Below are 17591 nucleotides of genomic sequence, written 5' to 3'. Positions count from 1 at the left end.
GAAATACACGTCTTCACAATAAGTGTAAGTATACGACGTCTAGGAAAGGAGCAACATACTCACTAACCAATTAATATTCAAAAGAGTTGCGTGTTGTGGATAATACACCAACGTGGGTATAGGAAATGGTGTATTCCACACACAGTTTCCAGTTTTTTATTTGATACGTTCATTACACACTCACAAATTGTATCTTAAAAGCGCAGTGAAAACTACACAGAAATATCATGACGTCGATGGATCGGAGTTTAATTTAAAGTCAAAAAACCTGAAATTAGTGTAATTTGTAATACAGATGAATATAAAGAAAACTAAATGTAATGAGACATAACAGCGAAATAGAAAGTGGATAAATCTGCTTAAGACAACATTGTTATTTGCAACTACGACAGTACCTATATGTGTCTTTTACCAGCAATCAGTCATTTCAACAAAGTGTTCTCTTCATTCTGAGCTTTTTGCTGATGAAAAGTTCTTTAACACAATGTTTTCATAGTCGTACTGTTGGAATTTCAGGTTACAAGCAAGAAAAACGAAACAGTCTTCTATAACTATTTTACGTAACAGCGAAAGTAGCATATAATAAAACTTACCAGTGGTTGGTAGTGGAGTAGTACGTTCTAATCTATGATGCAGAGACATTGCTGCATTGCGAATTTTCTGAGCTATAGAGAACACACCATCGTAGGAAACAGACTGCTCGTTAGAAAAACAACAGCATCGGCCATGACGATGGAAGGTTTCATAAAACGGTTTTTGTTTCTGATCCTTGCAAATGTTCTAAAAGTAATGTTAAACAGTACAGCTAATTTGTCAACGATGTGCTTCTCTCCCTAAAAATATTACCGCATTACCCTGAACCCTACAGGGCGTTACTAAGCGCATTGTGTGTTTGTAGTTTAGGGGCACTCATCTATAAGGTTATCAGCGCCCGAACGAAAATTAATAGAAAAGAATGTAGTTAAAACCTATAAAATTCGATAAAAGAAGTAAGAAGCAATTTGAGCTAAAACTTCACTCACTCTCTCCCAGTCGCACTCATTATCACCCGCACTGTCACACTAGCTCATATCCCGTAAGACAGAATTAAAATGATCAGATGTACAAAAACTGTCAATTAAAACACAAGTAAGACAAGAGAAAAACTAAATATATTTACAGGATTATGTGGCTCACTGGTCATTAACAAAAAACACGGATGAGCCAGCCACCCTAACAACACATTAAAAAGGTCGCCGTAAAATTTTAAGGAAAAAGTCGGACATTTTCAAAACCTTAAAAGGCATACCACGCTCCTGTCATTGTCAGTTACAATACAGGGCAAATCCGTCGACAAATTAGCTGCTGCCCTCTTGTCTGAATACAAAATACAGTCTATTAAAATGTGCTCCACCGTGATCTGCACACCACAAGCATCACACGTTGGAAAACCGCCATGCTTCCGAGAGCTGCGTCCAATGCGAAGACGAGTGGGAAGGATCTCATACCGCCTGCGTGGCTGGAAGGAGGTACGCCAGGCCGCGTCGTGGACCTTATAGACGCGGCTTACTGTCTGTAATTTCGGGTGTAGTGGAATACGACATGCCCTCCATTTCCTTCATTCGGAGGACTAGCTCGTCCTTCTAGTAGTGGGGCGGAGTAAAGTGAGAAACTATACTTTAACCTATAGTGCATATGTCCACTTGCAGCGGATACATAATAATGGTCGCTTCTTTGGAATTTTCAATCAGTCCTGAGCCTGCAAATGTTCGCAGGGCACAGAACCAGTAGGGAGTGTTCTCTGGAGTGGACTGCGTGCATTTGCAGTCTCAGGACTGATTGAAAACGCCAAAGAAGCGACCATTAACAGCTGCCCACTGCAGTGGACATGTGCACCATAAGGGGAATTCAAAGGCAGAGCTACTGTGGTACTTGTCACTGTACACACACACACACACACACACACACACACACACACACACACACACACACACACACACATTCACACACACACACAGTTTTTCGAGCATAAAAATCGCGTTATGTATCGAGAATATGCTGGGACCAAGTAAGAATCAAACTGAACATTTACATTAATAATCTGACCGTTAAACCAACTGGCTTAATGATAAGAGCGCCAAAAGTAAATTGGTATGGCACGCCATAGCTTCTCATAAACCACTGACACAGTGAAGTCAAGTCAAACAAATGGGAGAATATAATTTTAGGTACGCATCGCAATCTGCAATCAGTTGCTCGATGTCTTGTACATCAGGTGTAAATGTGGTAGTCTATGTTCTCTAACGGCTACACAAAATAAATTTACAAGAACTATCAGAATACCGAGAAGTGCAATTCACATTCAAAGTAAATTTTGAAATATACAGTACACACAGCCAGTGATCGATGTCAAACAGAGATGAAAGGGAGTTCAGTAACTTACCAGTCACGCTTTTTTCACAAAACAAGACAACCAAACGCATTTTCTGGAGCACTAAATTACATATGTAGTAGCGTAGAAGTTGTCGGTTTTTCGGCCTTTCGCCACAAAGATCAAAAGTGAAATGCCAAAAATTAAATGAATAAATTTAATGGAACGCCGTTATTCATCACATAAGCTCACTTACGAGCAATATCAAACCAGCAGAAAGTTTTTTTCATGTAAACTACCAAAATGGTTCATTGGCACGCCCACGGAAGTGACCGTTCACGAAACCGAAGGGGTTTTTCGTCGTCATCGGTCAGTAGTGAGTTCACACTCTCCAGACAGAAATATACGCAGAAATTCAGTCTAAACACCTCATAACGCCGCCAAGTCTCTACAGTTCTTCTGTCTAAGTAATTATGCTTATGACAAGTCTAAGACTTTCTTCGGTAGCCGGCCGCTGTGACCGAGCGGTTCTAGCCCGGAACCGCGCTGCTGCTACGGTCGCAGGTTGGAATCCTGCCTCGGTCATGGATGTGTGTGATGTACTTAGGTTTGTTAGGTTTACGTAGTTCTAAGTCTAGGGGACTGATGACCTCAGATGTTAAGTCCCATAGCGCTTAGAGCCATTTGAACCATTTTTTTCTTCGGTATTTTTCAGTTCGCTAAATCGTATATTAAGGATAATACCAAGAAGCAATACGAAATTAAGAGATCACCTAAAATCAATGTTAGGGGGGACGAATGAAAGACTTGGATTTTTCTTAAATGAGAAAGTGCAATGCACCTGCAGTGGTAATGCATACAAGACAATAGTGAGACCAATTTTAGAGCATTCTTTCAGTATTTGGGGTCCTTATCAAGTAGGTGCGGCAACAGGCATCGAACGAAATCAGAGATGCTCTGCCAGGGTCGTAACAGAGCAGTAAGACCCACACGAAATGCTCGGGGAGCTAAATAGAAATCGTGTAGTTCTTGCGAAGCCCTGTTGAGTAAATTTAATCTTAAAAGAAGACTGCGACCATTATGTTTCCAGCATGCATATCTTGCTTGGGCACCATGAGAATGAGATGAGCGAGATTAGGGTACCTATAGAGGCAGATCCACAGTGATTTTTCCCTCGCTCCATGTGGGTTTTTTATACAGTAGTAGGGACATTGGCGAAGTACTATGCTCAATGCACGTCTGTTAACAGATGGAGACCAGAGATAAACTGTGGATGACGGTAGTCCCACAAGATACGGGATGTTTTTGTTTGGTACATTTCCCGGAAGCAGAGACCACAGCATGTGGCGAAACACGCGACAGGAATGGTCAGCTAACAACAGTCCATCGCGCTTGCGACTTCCTCGTATGGCTGATCATGTGGAGACTACGTTTCACTCCCTGCTAGTAGTACTCAGTAAATGCACTTCTCTGCAGAGCTATATGTTTCGGTGTATTGTACTAAGAATTCCAGACGTAGCTATGCATGTACTGTGTACCGAAATGAACCCTACTCCCGCTGTTCCCCTTCCTGCCCCTCCCCTCTCTCTCTCTCTCTCTCTCTCTCTCTCTCTCTGTCTGTCTAGTCAGATGTCCAGAAGTAAAATTTTTTCTCCCTTCAGTATTCCCTAGCGATTTTCGGCTTTTAATAATTCCATGGGCAATGACGACTTCTCTTTCGTTAATATTTTTAGCACTTTAGTTCATTTTGCGCATTCCAAGAAAACATTACGTTCCGCTGCCTATGGCCTTCTTTTAATTATCTTCTCAGGCTTCTTCACTGTGTTACTGGAATTGTATATGATCTGAAAATTTTGAGAGCAAACTAGGAATTTGTGACGAATCAAAATGGAAATTAGATATTTCAAAAATCTTGAGTCGCCAAGAGAGCAACACAGTATTTCACTTTATAAGTAAATGACAATATACGGGTCAAGGAAATCAGAAGTTGTATTAATCTACCTCACGCATGCACGATTGGTAAATGCGCAGGTCTAAACACTGCCCTAGACAGTTCATTTTATGTAGGTGGTAACCTACAGCGTGCAAATATTGAAAGAAGCGTCATTATCAACAGGCTGTTCTACTGCTAGAATAAAAAGGTTTTATTGAATATTGTTGCTGTTGTTACTGTTCAGTCAGAAGATTGTTCTGATGCAGCTCTTCCTGCGCACGCTTCTTCATATCTGAATTACTGTTGCAAGGTACATTCATTTGAACATGATTACTGTATCCATGCCTTGATCTCCCTAAACAATTTTTAACCCCCACCCTATCCTTCATTACCAAACTGACTTTATTGACTACCAGTTTCGATTACACAAACTCCCAATCACAAAATATCAATCCGGTGTATTCAGCTTAGGTAATGCAGGGACGTTGACAGTAAAATTTAATCTGAATGGTTCCTAGTAACCATTTCCCCCGACCATTATACACGTGATGTTTCAGAGTCCTGCCATCAAACAAGTAGCAGTGTTAGATATTGTCATAGGGAACAACTTTTATTAGAGAGAAAATGTTTGATCACACTGCCCGGTAAACCTAGGCATGCCTTTGTCCCTCCCGGGATGACGAGATTTCACTGAACTAGAAGAGTCCACTAAGCAAATGTGCTGCATACTACCTATCCCAATAAACTCTTAGAGGGCTTTTCGACAAGAAAGCCTTACGAAGGAGTGTCTCCAAGTGGAGAAAGATATTTTCGAAGTGACACAGAAACTTTGATTGACTCAGCTACTTTGCCCATGACGTGATCTATCACTCCTTGACGTTTGATACAAATATTTTGAAATATTTGAAATATCCTATATACTCGTACGGTTTTCTTTTTTTTTATTGTGCCTTTCTTTGGCATCAGCGCAGGTTGGGCTTGGTTATGAACGGATCTGACGCGGTTAATTTTTAAAGGGTGGCCGGATGCCTTTCGTATCGCCATCCCGTTATCCCCCCCCCCGAGACAGGATGTGTGTCATGTGATTCATGTGAAAGAGTACTAAAGGTTTTCTAAATGTTTGTGAATCGTGTAACTGTGGCGGGCTTGGGTGCCAGCCACGTGATTTTCAGTCAGAAGGCATGACTGAAAAGAACCGCTAAGATTACAATTTATTACTGATGCCTTAATATTACCTATGATAAGCACGCTAGCTTGATTTTTTTATGGACCTCATGAAATCGAAACGGACAGTCAATAAAGAGCTTTTATTCAAATTTCAATTGCTCCTGCTGACAGTGATATTATCTGAACATTACACAATAGTCTGAAGATTCTGGATTTTACAGTACGCCCGCAGCGCAGTCAGACAACAAGATAAACGTTACTCAATTATGATGTATTTTGCTACTTATTTGAAAGGTAAGATACCTTTCACTTAAACGCCTTTAAGCTGCATATGGAAAACTCGTTAATTCTTCAGACTTCCTGCAGCAACGTTTTCAATAAGTAAGCGTCATTTGATACAACCGTGCCGTCTCCCATACAGCAATAAATGGTTCAAATGGCTCTGAGAACTATGGGACTTAACATCTCAGGTCATCAGTCCCCTAGAACTTAGAACTACTTAAACCTAACTAACCTAAGGACATCACACACATCCATGCCCGAGGCAGGATTCGAACCTGCGACCGTAGCGGTCGCGCGGTTCCAGACTGAAGCGCCTAGAACCGCTGGGCCACACTGGCTGGCCAGCAATAAATCCACTTGTTAGCTCTCTTTTGATCATATATTGCCTAATCACAGATAATCAGTCGCGTGAGTTGTGAAATTTCATTGGAAATGATCTCGACTAGTTTCTTCTTAATCCAACTCCCACTACGACAAAATTATTGTGTGTTTCTTCTTATTCTGTAGACGAGGTGTTAAAATGACGCATTTGCAGTCGCAGGAACCGTGAACTTATCCGAGCGCTGTCGGGATTTAGCTAATGGATGATTAAACTTCAGGCAATATTTAACAAACTTCCATTTCTCGCCCATCAATAGGAAAGAAACTTCAGAGTGGCTATTGTTGTATTGTACATTCGATCGATAAACAAACAGTGTCTCTTTGCAGCACAGCGTGACTACTTGTACGCTGATGGCCATCTGCTACTTGAAAGGAAGAGAGTTCTTTTTTTCCTTCTCCATATCACTGGGCTGTCTTACCGCTTATTAACGGAGCCTTACGGACAGACAAATCAAGATTACATTATCTTTCAAGAAGCTATGCGTCCACAAAGAAGTTCTAACCTTTCGGCCACATTACAGTAGCAACAATTAACGTTATATCTTCGAAGAGAAATGTAAACATTAAAAACTGGTATGAATGTCGCAAAAAAGGTAACTGAGATAAAAGTAATTTGTTCAAATTCTAAACTAACACTGCGACACAAATGGCATAAAATTATGCTTTACAGGAGTGTTTCTGGTACCGTGACATCGAATTAGCGGTATGGTGGATGGGTGGATGTGGGAAGTACAAGATGTTTACGTCAGAGTCCATAGTTCACTGATGACGATTGCAGGAGGATATGTAGGGGCCATTCGGCATTTTCTGTGGAATGTTAGTCTGTGATATACTAGGTTCGAAACACATTCGAAAAGTAAGCGCTGTTTGCTTACAATTAAATGTCGTCAACTCAGAACAAAGTTTTGCAAATGCAAAGCCTTCTAAAGATTATTTAAAATATATAGAAGTCTTCGTGATGACTCACTTGTTATTTGACTCTGTGTAAAATCAAACAACAGTGGCTTCGAAAATCGCGGCTCCCGTCAATTTCGACGTGAGTTTTCGAATTCGATTTTTCTTTGCAAAAGGTTCAATAGCTGCTCAAATTCCTTCGGAGTTGTGCCTTGTTTATGTGTATGATAAAGAGCGGATTGGCATGTCCAATATCCAGGCCGATGAAATCGAGCAACGAGTGGACCGGAAATTGCGATTTGATCGACGCTTGACGGTTTGTACTCTGCTTGATGAAGTGGTTGGTGAAGAAAATGGATTCCACACTGTCAAGAAAAGCTCAGATATCACAAGTAATGTGCAGTGTGATACCGGAAGTGCTTACCGACCAACACGAAGCAAAGAATGTCGAGCAGGCGTGCGATGTTGGACCGCCATCCACAAGATGTAGATGATTTGTTTTCGCACATTGCTACGGGTGGCGAGACGTTGATATCCTACATCAACGCAGAATGGAAACAGCACTCAATGCAGTGGCGCCATTCAGCTTCAGCAAAGCAGAAAAAAATTTAGTCAGTGTCCTTAATCGAATCGCAAAATGATGACTGTTCATTTTTCGAGACAAAAAGGATGTGCTTTTTATTGATTTCATGGGAAATAGGTAATGGTAAAGGAAGACAAGATACCAACAGGAACTGAGACTCACTTTCATCCAAAATACAGATTACCCAAAAGGCAATAACACGCCTACCGGCCTACGCATCAGCACAGAAAACAATGAAAATTGACAGCAGGCTGTGGCTTTCAACGTTTCCCGCGATAAATCGGAATCTGACGACAGCTAAATACACAGTAAAAGATTTGGAGCCCATGACCGTGTTTTAGACTGCATTTCAAAATATCTGGCTGAAAAAGTAAGCTGCGTGGAGTTGTTTTCTGGCGACCTAAGTAACTGTGAATAGCGGTTAGTTTTGATGCTATCATAATATCGGGAAAGTTGTAGTGAGTGAAAAGATGTCGTTCTTACTGGACTCATTATTGGGCATTATACTGTATTCCAAACAGATGATATCCAATCACTCACAGTATTGAATTTCGACGGCTACTTAAGATCACTTCTTTGCTCTACATCAACACGTATGTCAATGACCGCATGTATATGATCAATTAATGCCTTCCAAGAGTTCGACGAACTGTAGACTTCGATCGACGCAGCGTTAGTTTGCAATGTACTGTACCTCCAAGCGGTATTTTCTTCAATTCAGCGTCCAACCCATAGGACCTGTCACTATAGTTCATGATAACATGAAGTATGCGGTAGCAGTGTAACTTAACTTGGTTTGAAACGTTGAACGTTGACAATCAATGACGTAAGCTTTATGCTTTCCTTCTGGTTTTATGGTTTAATAATTTCTCTGTTTTGCTGGTAATATGCATTATTACTTTATTTAGGATGTGAACAGCGTCTAAAGTAAATTTTAAAAATACTTGCAATTAAAACAAATTACTTTCACAAGCGCCGAAGTTGCACGAAATAAACATACGAACGTTATCAGTGTAGCTAGTAAATAATGCACTATACTCATCATACTGCAACCTGTTGAAGTTTAACTTTGGTATTCCCGTAGGAATTTTATGCGTCACGTATGCATGATAGTTCGAAAGGCTCTCAGTGTCCAAACTTCTCTGCTAATGTAAGTCATAGTCTTATTACATCCGTAATATGCAGTTCACCATAGAAGGCACGACTGAATGTAAATTTAAAAATGTGGAGGTTTGATCCACGCTACTACATCACGCTGGACCATACAGGAAAAAAAATCGTCATGCATTTGCTCCTCCTGTTTCGTGAAACGTAAATTAGACTCTGTAAGTACCCAACAAGGATTGCTAAAAGTTTAAAAAACTCAAGGTAACTAGGCTCACGGCTTTGATTCCTACCCTGTCAATGCCGTGCTTCTTGATCCCGGAAAGCCTTCGGATACAGTTCCGCATTGTTATTCCAGGCGGTAACCAGTTTTACACGCCACTCGTCACTGCGATAGAAAACAATGCCGGACACTGACGGTGAGATCCTCACAACCTCGGTAATAGCCCGTCCCCACTTTTTTCCTCCTTCATCCTCTAATTTCCGATCAAGAATCCGCAGATTAGCAGTGTGTTTTGCATCGGATAATATGTGCAACGATGGACACACTACTGTATTTCATGCAGTAAGATACGCCTGGTGCGTAGAGATAAAGGACCAGGATAGATCACGACACGAACACGTGCATGTCTCTGCCGTATTCAGTTTCCGACAATAATGCAATGTTTTTAAACCTAATTGCCAAAGGAAGGAAGATAGGAAGATTAGAGTTTAACGCCCCGTCGACAACGCGGCATTAGAGACGAAGGACAGGCTGGAAATATTTCAAGGATGGAGAAGGAAGTCGACCTTGCCCTTTCAAAGAATCCAACCCGGCCTTTTCCTGGAGCGATTTAGGGAAATCGCGGAGACCCTAAACCAGAATAGCCGAACGCGGATTTGAACCGTCGTCTTCCCAAATGCGAGTCCCGTGTGCGAACCGCTGCGCCACCCCGATCGGTCCTAATTCGCAGGGTTTCAGTTAGTATAGAACAGAGTGTTTCAAAACGACACATCCGACTTCACAAAACTATATCTTACACGTGAAGGAAGATAAAAACATGAAGGAAATTTCAACTTACGCATTAGGCCGTAAAGTTTTTATGGTCAAAAGAACCACCTGCTTTTACGAGGGTATATCTTTCACATGCACGCACGTATGTACAACCTTTGGGTACTGTTTGTAACTTCGTTTAGGATCAAAGTTTTCACTTGACTTTACAAATGTTCAATATGTCCTCCACCGAACGCATGGCAAACATCCAGATGATAGTCAAACTCGTCCCATACTTTCGCGAGCATGTCTTGAGCCTCTGCATTTACTGCTGTTGCCATCCGGCGACGCAGATCACGCAAAATTATTGGAAGGGCAGCCACATGGATAGAGTCTTTTATACATACCTTGAGAGCAGACGATCTTGGAGGCCAGTGGTGCAATGCGAAATCCATAAGGCTTAGCGGCCGATCTATCATTCGAGGTTTTTCTTTTTAAATAAGTAATACACCGCCGCTTGACTGTATATTATTAATTTTTTCTCCTGTATAATCTAGATTTCGGCTTTCAAGCCATTATCGAGAACAGTGGTTTTAGACTATCAACATCATTTTGCTGTGTACTGTGCGGGATGACAAATACACATTTCAACACATTTGCATAACTTTGATATGAATGTTACAAAATTAATCTCTTATAGGAATATAAGACACTCTTGTACAAGCACGTCATACATAGCGAAATGTGCCCAAAGCAGGTAAACATAAGAATAGCATATTTTAAAGGCATGTGCTAGTCTTACGTTTACTTGCTTTGGGCTGATTTCGCTAGATATAACGTTCTTGTACAACGTTGTCCTGTATTACTACAAGACATTAATTTCGTATCATATATAGCAGCGCTAAACAAATGTGCTGAGTTTTGTATTTTCCATCCTGCACAGTACACAGCAAAATGGCGTTAATTGTCTGAGAACATTGTAGTCGATAATGGCGTGAAAGCCGAAGAAAAATATTGTAATTTACAGGCAAATGACGGTGTGTTCTTTCAAAAAATACTGTATGACTGTGGCTCAGCACCATCGAAAACTTTTTATCATTCAGGTGTCAGCAGGACGTGCTCTTCTGGTTAGCATTGCTGACTGTCGATCACGGGGCCCTGGGTTCGATTCCCAGCCGAGGCGAGGATTTTCGTCGTTCGAGATTGTGTGTATGTGTTGTCCTCGTCATCATCGACGCGCAAGGCGCCGAGGTGGCGTAAAATAAAAAGATTTGCACCAGGCGGTCGAACTCCTCAGGAGGGACTCCTAGCCAAATATGCTACATGCACATTTCACTCTTGATCGTGGAAGCAGCTCATGGTTAATACATGCAGGTTCTAGGCCCTGTTTTCAGGATGTTCTCGCATTTGCGGGAGAAGTCATATCTCCAACATAATAAGGAAGAGAACGACCTAGCTCCACCAGGGAGACACTACTGGCAACCGCATGAGCCGCAACTTAAAACTGGTGCCAAGGCTAATTTTTAATTTCGATGGGGACGTTAGAAATCATTCTACGTTTCTGTCTTCATTCACGCGGAGACATACTCTTGTGCAATTAAACAGCCTGTACTCTCTCACGAGAACGGTTGTTGAACTGATGCAATAATTTATTAGATGTCATAAAAGTAGAAACAGCTTTTAAAGATTATAGACTTCAACAAAACGTGTTATTAATCTATTTTCTGACTGCCTACGGCTGCCGGCCGGTGTGGCCGAGCGGTTCTAGGCGCTTCAGTCTGGAACCACGCGATCGCTACGGTTGCAGGTTCGAATCCTGCCTCGGACATGGATGTGTGTGATGTCCTTAGGTTAGTTAGGTTTAAGTAGTTCTAAGTTCTAGGGGACTGATGACCTCAGAAGTTAAGTCCCATAGTGCTCAGAGCTTTTTTTTTTTTTTTTTTTTTTTTTTTTTTTTTTTTTTTTTTTTTCCCTACAGCTATTAGCAACGACCCACGCAACTCTTGCCAGATTTGATTCTAGAGACTAGTGACAGTTAAGAAGGAATGCGATATAGATTTTAGCAATTCCCAGGTGATCAGCTGTTGGGCATGTTTTATTTTTTATTTTTAATGCGAAGTATGAAATGATGTCAATGACAAGATTAATTGATGACGCAGTAGTCCGTAGTGAAACTCAAGAAGAATTACACAGGGATGACAGAAGTCGTGGGATAGCGACATGATAGTATAAGCCTACAGATGTTGGTTGTATCGCAAGTCACTAAAGGGCAGTACTGTCGTTTATACTCGGGCGATTCATGTGAAAACGTTTCCGACGTCATTAGAGCTGCACGACGGGAATAACAGGCTTTTAATGGTAATTGGAACTAGACGCATGAGATATTCAGTTTTGGAAATCGTTACGGAATTCAATGTTGTGAAATCCACAGTGTCAAGAGTGTGTCGAGAAAACCAGATTTCAGGCATTACCTCTCACGACGAACAACTTCACGTCCGAGAGCAGCGGCGTTAGCATAGAGTTATCAATGCTAATAGACAAGCAACATTGCGTGAAATAGCTGCAGAAATCAATGTGGGACGTACGACGGACGTAACCGTTAGGACAGAGCGGCGAAATTTGGCGTCAAGGGGCTATGGCAGAGTAAACCGACGGGAGTTCCTTTGCTGACAGCACGACATCACCTGCAGCGCATCTCCTGGGCTCGTGGGCACCGGTTGGACCCTAGACGACTGGATAACCATGGCTTCATCAGATGAGTCCCGATTCCAACTGGTAAGAGCTGACGGTAGGGTTCGAGTGTCGTGCAGGCCCCAAGGAGCCGTGGATCAAAGTTGTCAACAAGTCACTGTGCAAGGTGGAGCTGACTGCATATTGGCGTGGGCTTTGTTTACATGGAATGGCTGGGTTCTTTGGTCCTTCTGAACCGATAACGGACTGGAAATGTTTATGTTCGGCTACTTGGTGACCATTTTCAGCCATTCATGGATTTCATTTTTATGAATGACAATGTGCCACGTACCGGATCACGACTGTTCGTGATTGCTTTGAAGAACATTCTGGAGAATTCGAGAGAATGTGTGACATTAATTCCATCAAACATTTGTGGGAGATAACATAATCGAGAGGTCAGTTGTTGAATCCATGCTACGTCAATTGCTGCACTACGTCGGGCAAAAGGAGGTCCGACTCGATATTAGCAGGGATTTCCTGACTGTTGTCACCTCAGTGTACAGGGCGTGCTGAATGGAGTGAACAGTGCAATGAGTACAGGATATGAATTGAGAGTAAATCGGAGAAAGGTGAAATTAATGACGAGTAGGTTTTATATTACCACCACTCTGGGACCTTTACGGCGTAAGACTAATAGGAGAGAAAAAGAACATCCAACTAAGAGCAATGCGTTTCGTCACAGAGTCGTTGAGTCGCCGCGAAAGCGTTACAAGTTGTACATCGCGGAGTAGCTCACTATTGGAACTCCGAGAGAGTGCATTCCGGGAAGAATCGGTCAGCACGTTAATACCTTCCACATACGTTTGGCGAACTGACCACCACGAGAAAATACGAGAAATTAGAGCTGATACAGAGGTTTACCGACAGCCATTCTTCGCACACCCCATTTGCGAATGGAACAGGGAAGGAGGGATGAGACAGTAGTGCCAGAAGTTCCCTCCGCGACACACCGTCGTGTGGCGAGCGGAGTTTTTATATAGATGTTATAGTAGCGAACAAAAATAAAATTATATTGCCGTACTTCATACAGAAGAAATGAAACTTGTAAATAACATGATAGTTTGTGGTTTATTTAGAGAAATATACTCAAAAGTTCCTTCTTAAGCTGTTCAGTATGGCACAGCTTCAGTACCCCTTGGAAATTAACATTCTCAGTCATCACAGCCCTTCTCGACAGTGCTTCAGTCTGCCTTCTCTGAATCAGTGCTGAGGCACAATACGGAGTTGACGCGAAGCTCGACCTACACAGGATATTTTCCGCAGGCACAACGGCGATATCTGTTTCACGGAGACGCGGAAACGAGCCGGCTAAGTGGTGCCAGGGGCGGCTGTGACGTAATTCGCACATCGTCACTGACCGAGGTCACGCCCGCCCCGCCGGTGACCGCTTCCTTATAACTGGAAGCTCAGATCGGTGGACTGACTTCGCGCACCATTACAGTCGTCCACATTTAACAGACACATTTACTCACACAACTATCGTACTTGGAGGAGGGAAAGTTACTGCGGGAGCAGAAGACAGGGAATACCTTTCCAATTACGCGGCTGAACCTGTGCTTCAGCGTCTCCCAACCATTCATGCCGTAGGCCTTTACTTTCACGTTCCAGCTAAACGCGTATCTCATGTGGACAACTTGCTTGCGCCGAAGAACAACTGATGAAATATTTTTTCCCCATAACTTCAATTGTCGATGTTCTGGGAGAATTTATATTTTGTTGTACCAAAATATTAAAGATTGCAATCGCATTTCGGCGTTGTCGTTGAATAATAGCTCAGACAACAATATACCATATTACTAGCACTTCTATGGAGGAAGGGTGGCATATTGGTTAAAAAAAGGAAGGACATCAGAGACAGAGTATGAAATCTGTCGAAAACTTTGGGGCTATAGTTCTTTGTACAAGTTATTTCATTGCGTGTCATACGGAAAGTAAAAATGTGAATCGCGTATCTGAATGACTTTAAATGATTTCAGAGTCTTGATCTGTTGATTTTTATCGCTTCGTTGACAATAATGTTTAGTGCGTAAACAAAAGATCTGAAGGAACAATTAGAAACACTGAAAGAAAAGTCTCTGTTCTTGTACTCCTCGGTTGTAGTGTTAGTAGCTTTATTATAGCGTTTTTCTGTCTTTCAATATATATATATATATATATATATATATATATATATATATATATATATATATATATCCCACTAGAAACTGTTATCTTTGCCTGTAGCGTCAAAAGTTTTTAACTAATATGCTTCTGGCTTCTATGTATTTTGAGGCTTCGTCATTAAATAAATATAGTAATCTTATTATGAACAAATGTTAGTCTCTTACTACGCACAAAACCTCTGTTGGAAACTTACTGATTATTGTGATTATTGAGTTCTATGGTTACACAAACTAAAATATTATGTGATGTAGTCAGTTACTGTACAGTGTGTCGGTGGTACGGGGTACCTAACTTAGTTATATTCTGAAGTGTTATCAGTGCGAATTTTCCTGCTATTGTTCTACTTAGTTACTAGCTAATTACATATTATACGTCCTCTGCCGTTAACTTCTTTCCGCCGTACTGTACGTTGCTTTAGCATGTGTAACCGTAGAACTCAAAGTTCACAATAATCAGTACGTTGCCAACAGTGGTTCGCTTACGGCAAGAGACCAACATCTGTACGGAATACTATTACTATATGACGACGCCTGAAAATACACAGAAACAAGGCGTATATTAGTTAAAAATATTATGCGTTTCAAAGAAGGGTGCGTTCAAAGACAACATGTTTATAATGCGATCGTTGTATTTTCGTGCAAGTATCGGATATTATTCTCATGATACGTGTTCCTTCGCCTATAACAGATTTTTTTTTTTTTTACATGGGTATTCTTTTTCCCACTAAGGACTTAGAAGTGAATCGACTCACACAACAAGATCGAAACGACTTTGCCACTTAGTCAGCAGACTCACTGGTCAACTAAACAAGCAACGAACAATGTTGTGTAGCATATGCGACTCATGTAGCAGGTGTAGGTGGACAAATGTTCTCATTAAGCTCGTCAAACTGAGAAGAAACGGTTCCAGTCAGATATAGTGAGTCCTTGTCAGTTGAAAACTCCACATCACAGTCCGAAAGCCCGTTGGCTCTGAACATTTCCAACACTTAACGTCGTTGTCGGTAGTGAACGTGCAAAAATGCAGTCTGGTGTTGATTTATGTTGCACTTTAAGGATTAAGTCCCCTTGAAAGTTGCGGAGGGAACCTTTTCAGAGTCCAGAAGACGAAAAGAAGATAGCACTTCCAATAAGACTATTTAGCAAAGAATTACGCTTTTAAAATCACCCTTTAAATTACTTCTATTTTACTTACTACATCTAGAAGTATTTCGTTTCTCAAGATAAACATAAATATTTTCAGTGTCGATTACCTTGGAAACAAATAATTGTTGTTATTATCATTATCATTATTATTATTATTATTAGCTACTGTTATTACTGTTACTATTGTAGCTATTATTATTGTTATTATTATCATTATCATTATGATTTTTAACCAGACATGTTTCACCTAACTGTATTTGGCATCTTTAGTGGCCTGCAAAGAAATAAAAGAGAATAAAGGTTTCCAGAAATAACTGTAACCAGTCAACTTTTGCTTTATTCTTCAATTTTTATTTCCCATTATCGCTTTCAAATCGCCTAGCGATTCATCATCAGATGGTGCATATTTATTGCATGATTGCAGTATTGTGGAGGTCGTGTAGCTGAAGCGAAACGTAAAAACGAAACATGTAAGCCATTTCACGTCCTCTACAAAAAGTAAATAAAACTTTTTTTCGTTTTGTAAAGCACATGGAAGTTGTTACCCGAGCCTAAATTTGTGAATTTTGTGAATTTTTATTTGCGTTTTGCAAAGCGTAATGAAAAATAAAAACTGAAGTATAAAACAAAAGGCGACTTTTTGCAGTAATTTCTGGAAACCTTTATTCATGACAGTGGCAGCGTTCCACATCCATAATGGATAAAAGTTTGAATAAAAGAGAATATTGTTTGCCGGACCATAACTGTTATATTTTTGGGATATGTAGTGTTTCATGACAGCACTTTTAGATTACTTTAATGTTTACATTACTTACAAAAGCTGGATTGTAAATGTTAATGTAACCTAAACGTGCTGCCATGAAACACTTCATTTCTCAAAAATTTATATTCAAACAAACAGTTACTTCTTTTGTATCTTTATAGGCAAGTGAAGATGCCCAACAGAATCAAATGAATCGTATCTGGTTAGTAACCAAATAAAAATTTTATTTGAGAAATACGAGCAACAATTACATTTTTCTGCAAGAGAAACAGCATTACAAGAAAATATCCTTTTCAGAGACTCTCTTGTTCTTAAAAGTTGACAACGAAATCTGCTGGTGGCCAACTAACATACATATTCCGTTTATTTTATGATTTGTACTTTTCCTGCCATGTAATTGTTTTACCGATTTGTTCTCCTTTTTCGTTACAGAAAGCTACATCGTTACGTGAATCACCCAGCAAGGACTGAAGCAAAATTTCTTACAAGCAAGATGTGTTCCGCCATTTCAACAACACCTCTTCTGGCTAAGAGGTAAGTTTTTGCATCCGCAGTAATCGAAGGCATCGTACCGTTGGAATGTTACTCAGAAAGCGTAATTGTTACAAAGTGTGCCTAGTAGCAATTAGTAGACTTAAATATGTTCTTTCACATCAGTTTCATCATTCTTCGCACATGCTCACTCTCCGCAAGTTAAGCACCCGTACATGCCGTATCGAGCTGAAAGCACGCACTGATGAACCTTTAGAACCACCAAATTGCGGGACTGTTGATAGCTACGCTTCACCCGTTCTTTCCAAGTATGGTATTAAGATCGGGTGATTTAGCGGAGCAGTCGGGTTGCGACAGGATGCCTACGTATTCAACACGCTAGGAACGTTTTCCGTGCAATCTTGTTGCCATCGTAGAGGACGGAAGTGTCCACAACATGCTCATCATAAAGATGTAGAAGAAAGGGCAACACTTGATGTGCGAGAATGGTAAAATATACATCTCTGTTGATGTTGATGGTAACATCAATGCATGGGCTCAAGACATGGTATGAGAACACGCCAAAACATCACGGAACCACGTCCCTTTAGAATTACAACCTGTACACAATGTAGGTTAAACGCCTCAT

General features: G+C 40.9%; 1 protein-coding gene across 2 annotated transcripts in view; it reads left to right on the top strand.

The window, feature by feature from the left end:
* The window catches only part of LOC126251364 (BTB/POZ domain-containing protein 1-like), a 469703-nt gene that overhangs the window by 437195 nt on the left and 14917 nt on the right, over positions 1–17591 (top strand). For both annotated transcript variants that reach the window (XM_049951743.1, XM_049951742.1), the window contains one exon: positions 16904–17005. In XM_049951743.1, the coding sequence (XP_049807700.1) occupies positions 16965–17005 (41 nt within the window). In that variant the 5' untranslated portion in view covers positions 16904–16964. The remainder of the gene's footprint in view (positions 1–16903; positions 17006–17591) is intronic.

Source organism: Schistocerca nitens, chromosome 4, assembly GCF_023898315.1.
Source record: "Schistocerca nitens isolate TAMUIC-IGC-003100 chromosome 4, iqSchNite1.1, whole genome shotgun sequence".
NCBI lineage: Eukaryota > Metazoa > Arthropoda > Insecta > Orthoptera > Acrididae > Schistocerca > Schistocerca nitens.
This window is presented reverse-complemented; position numbering and strand designations above follow the sequence as displayed.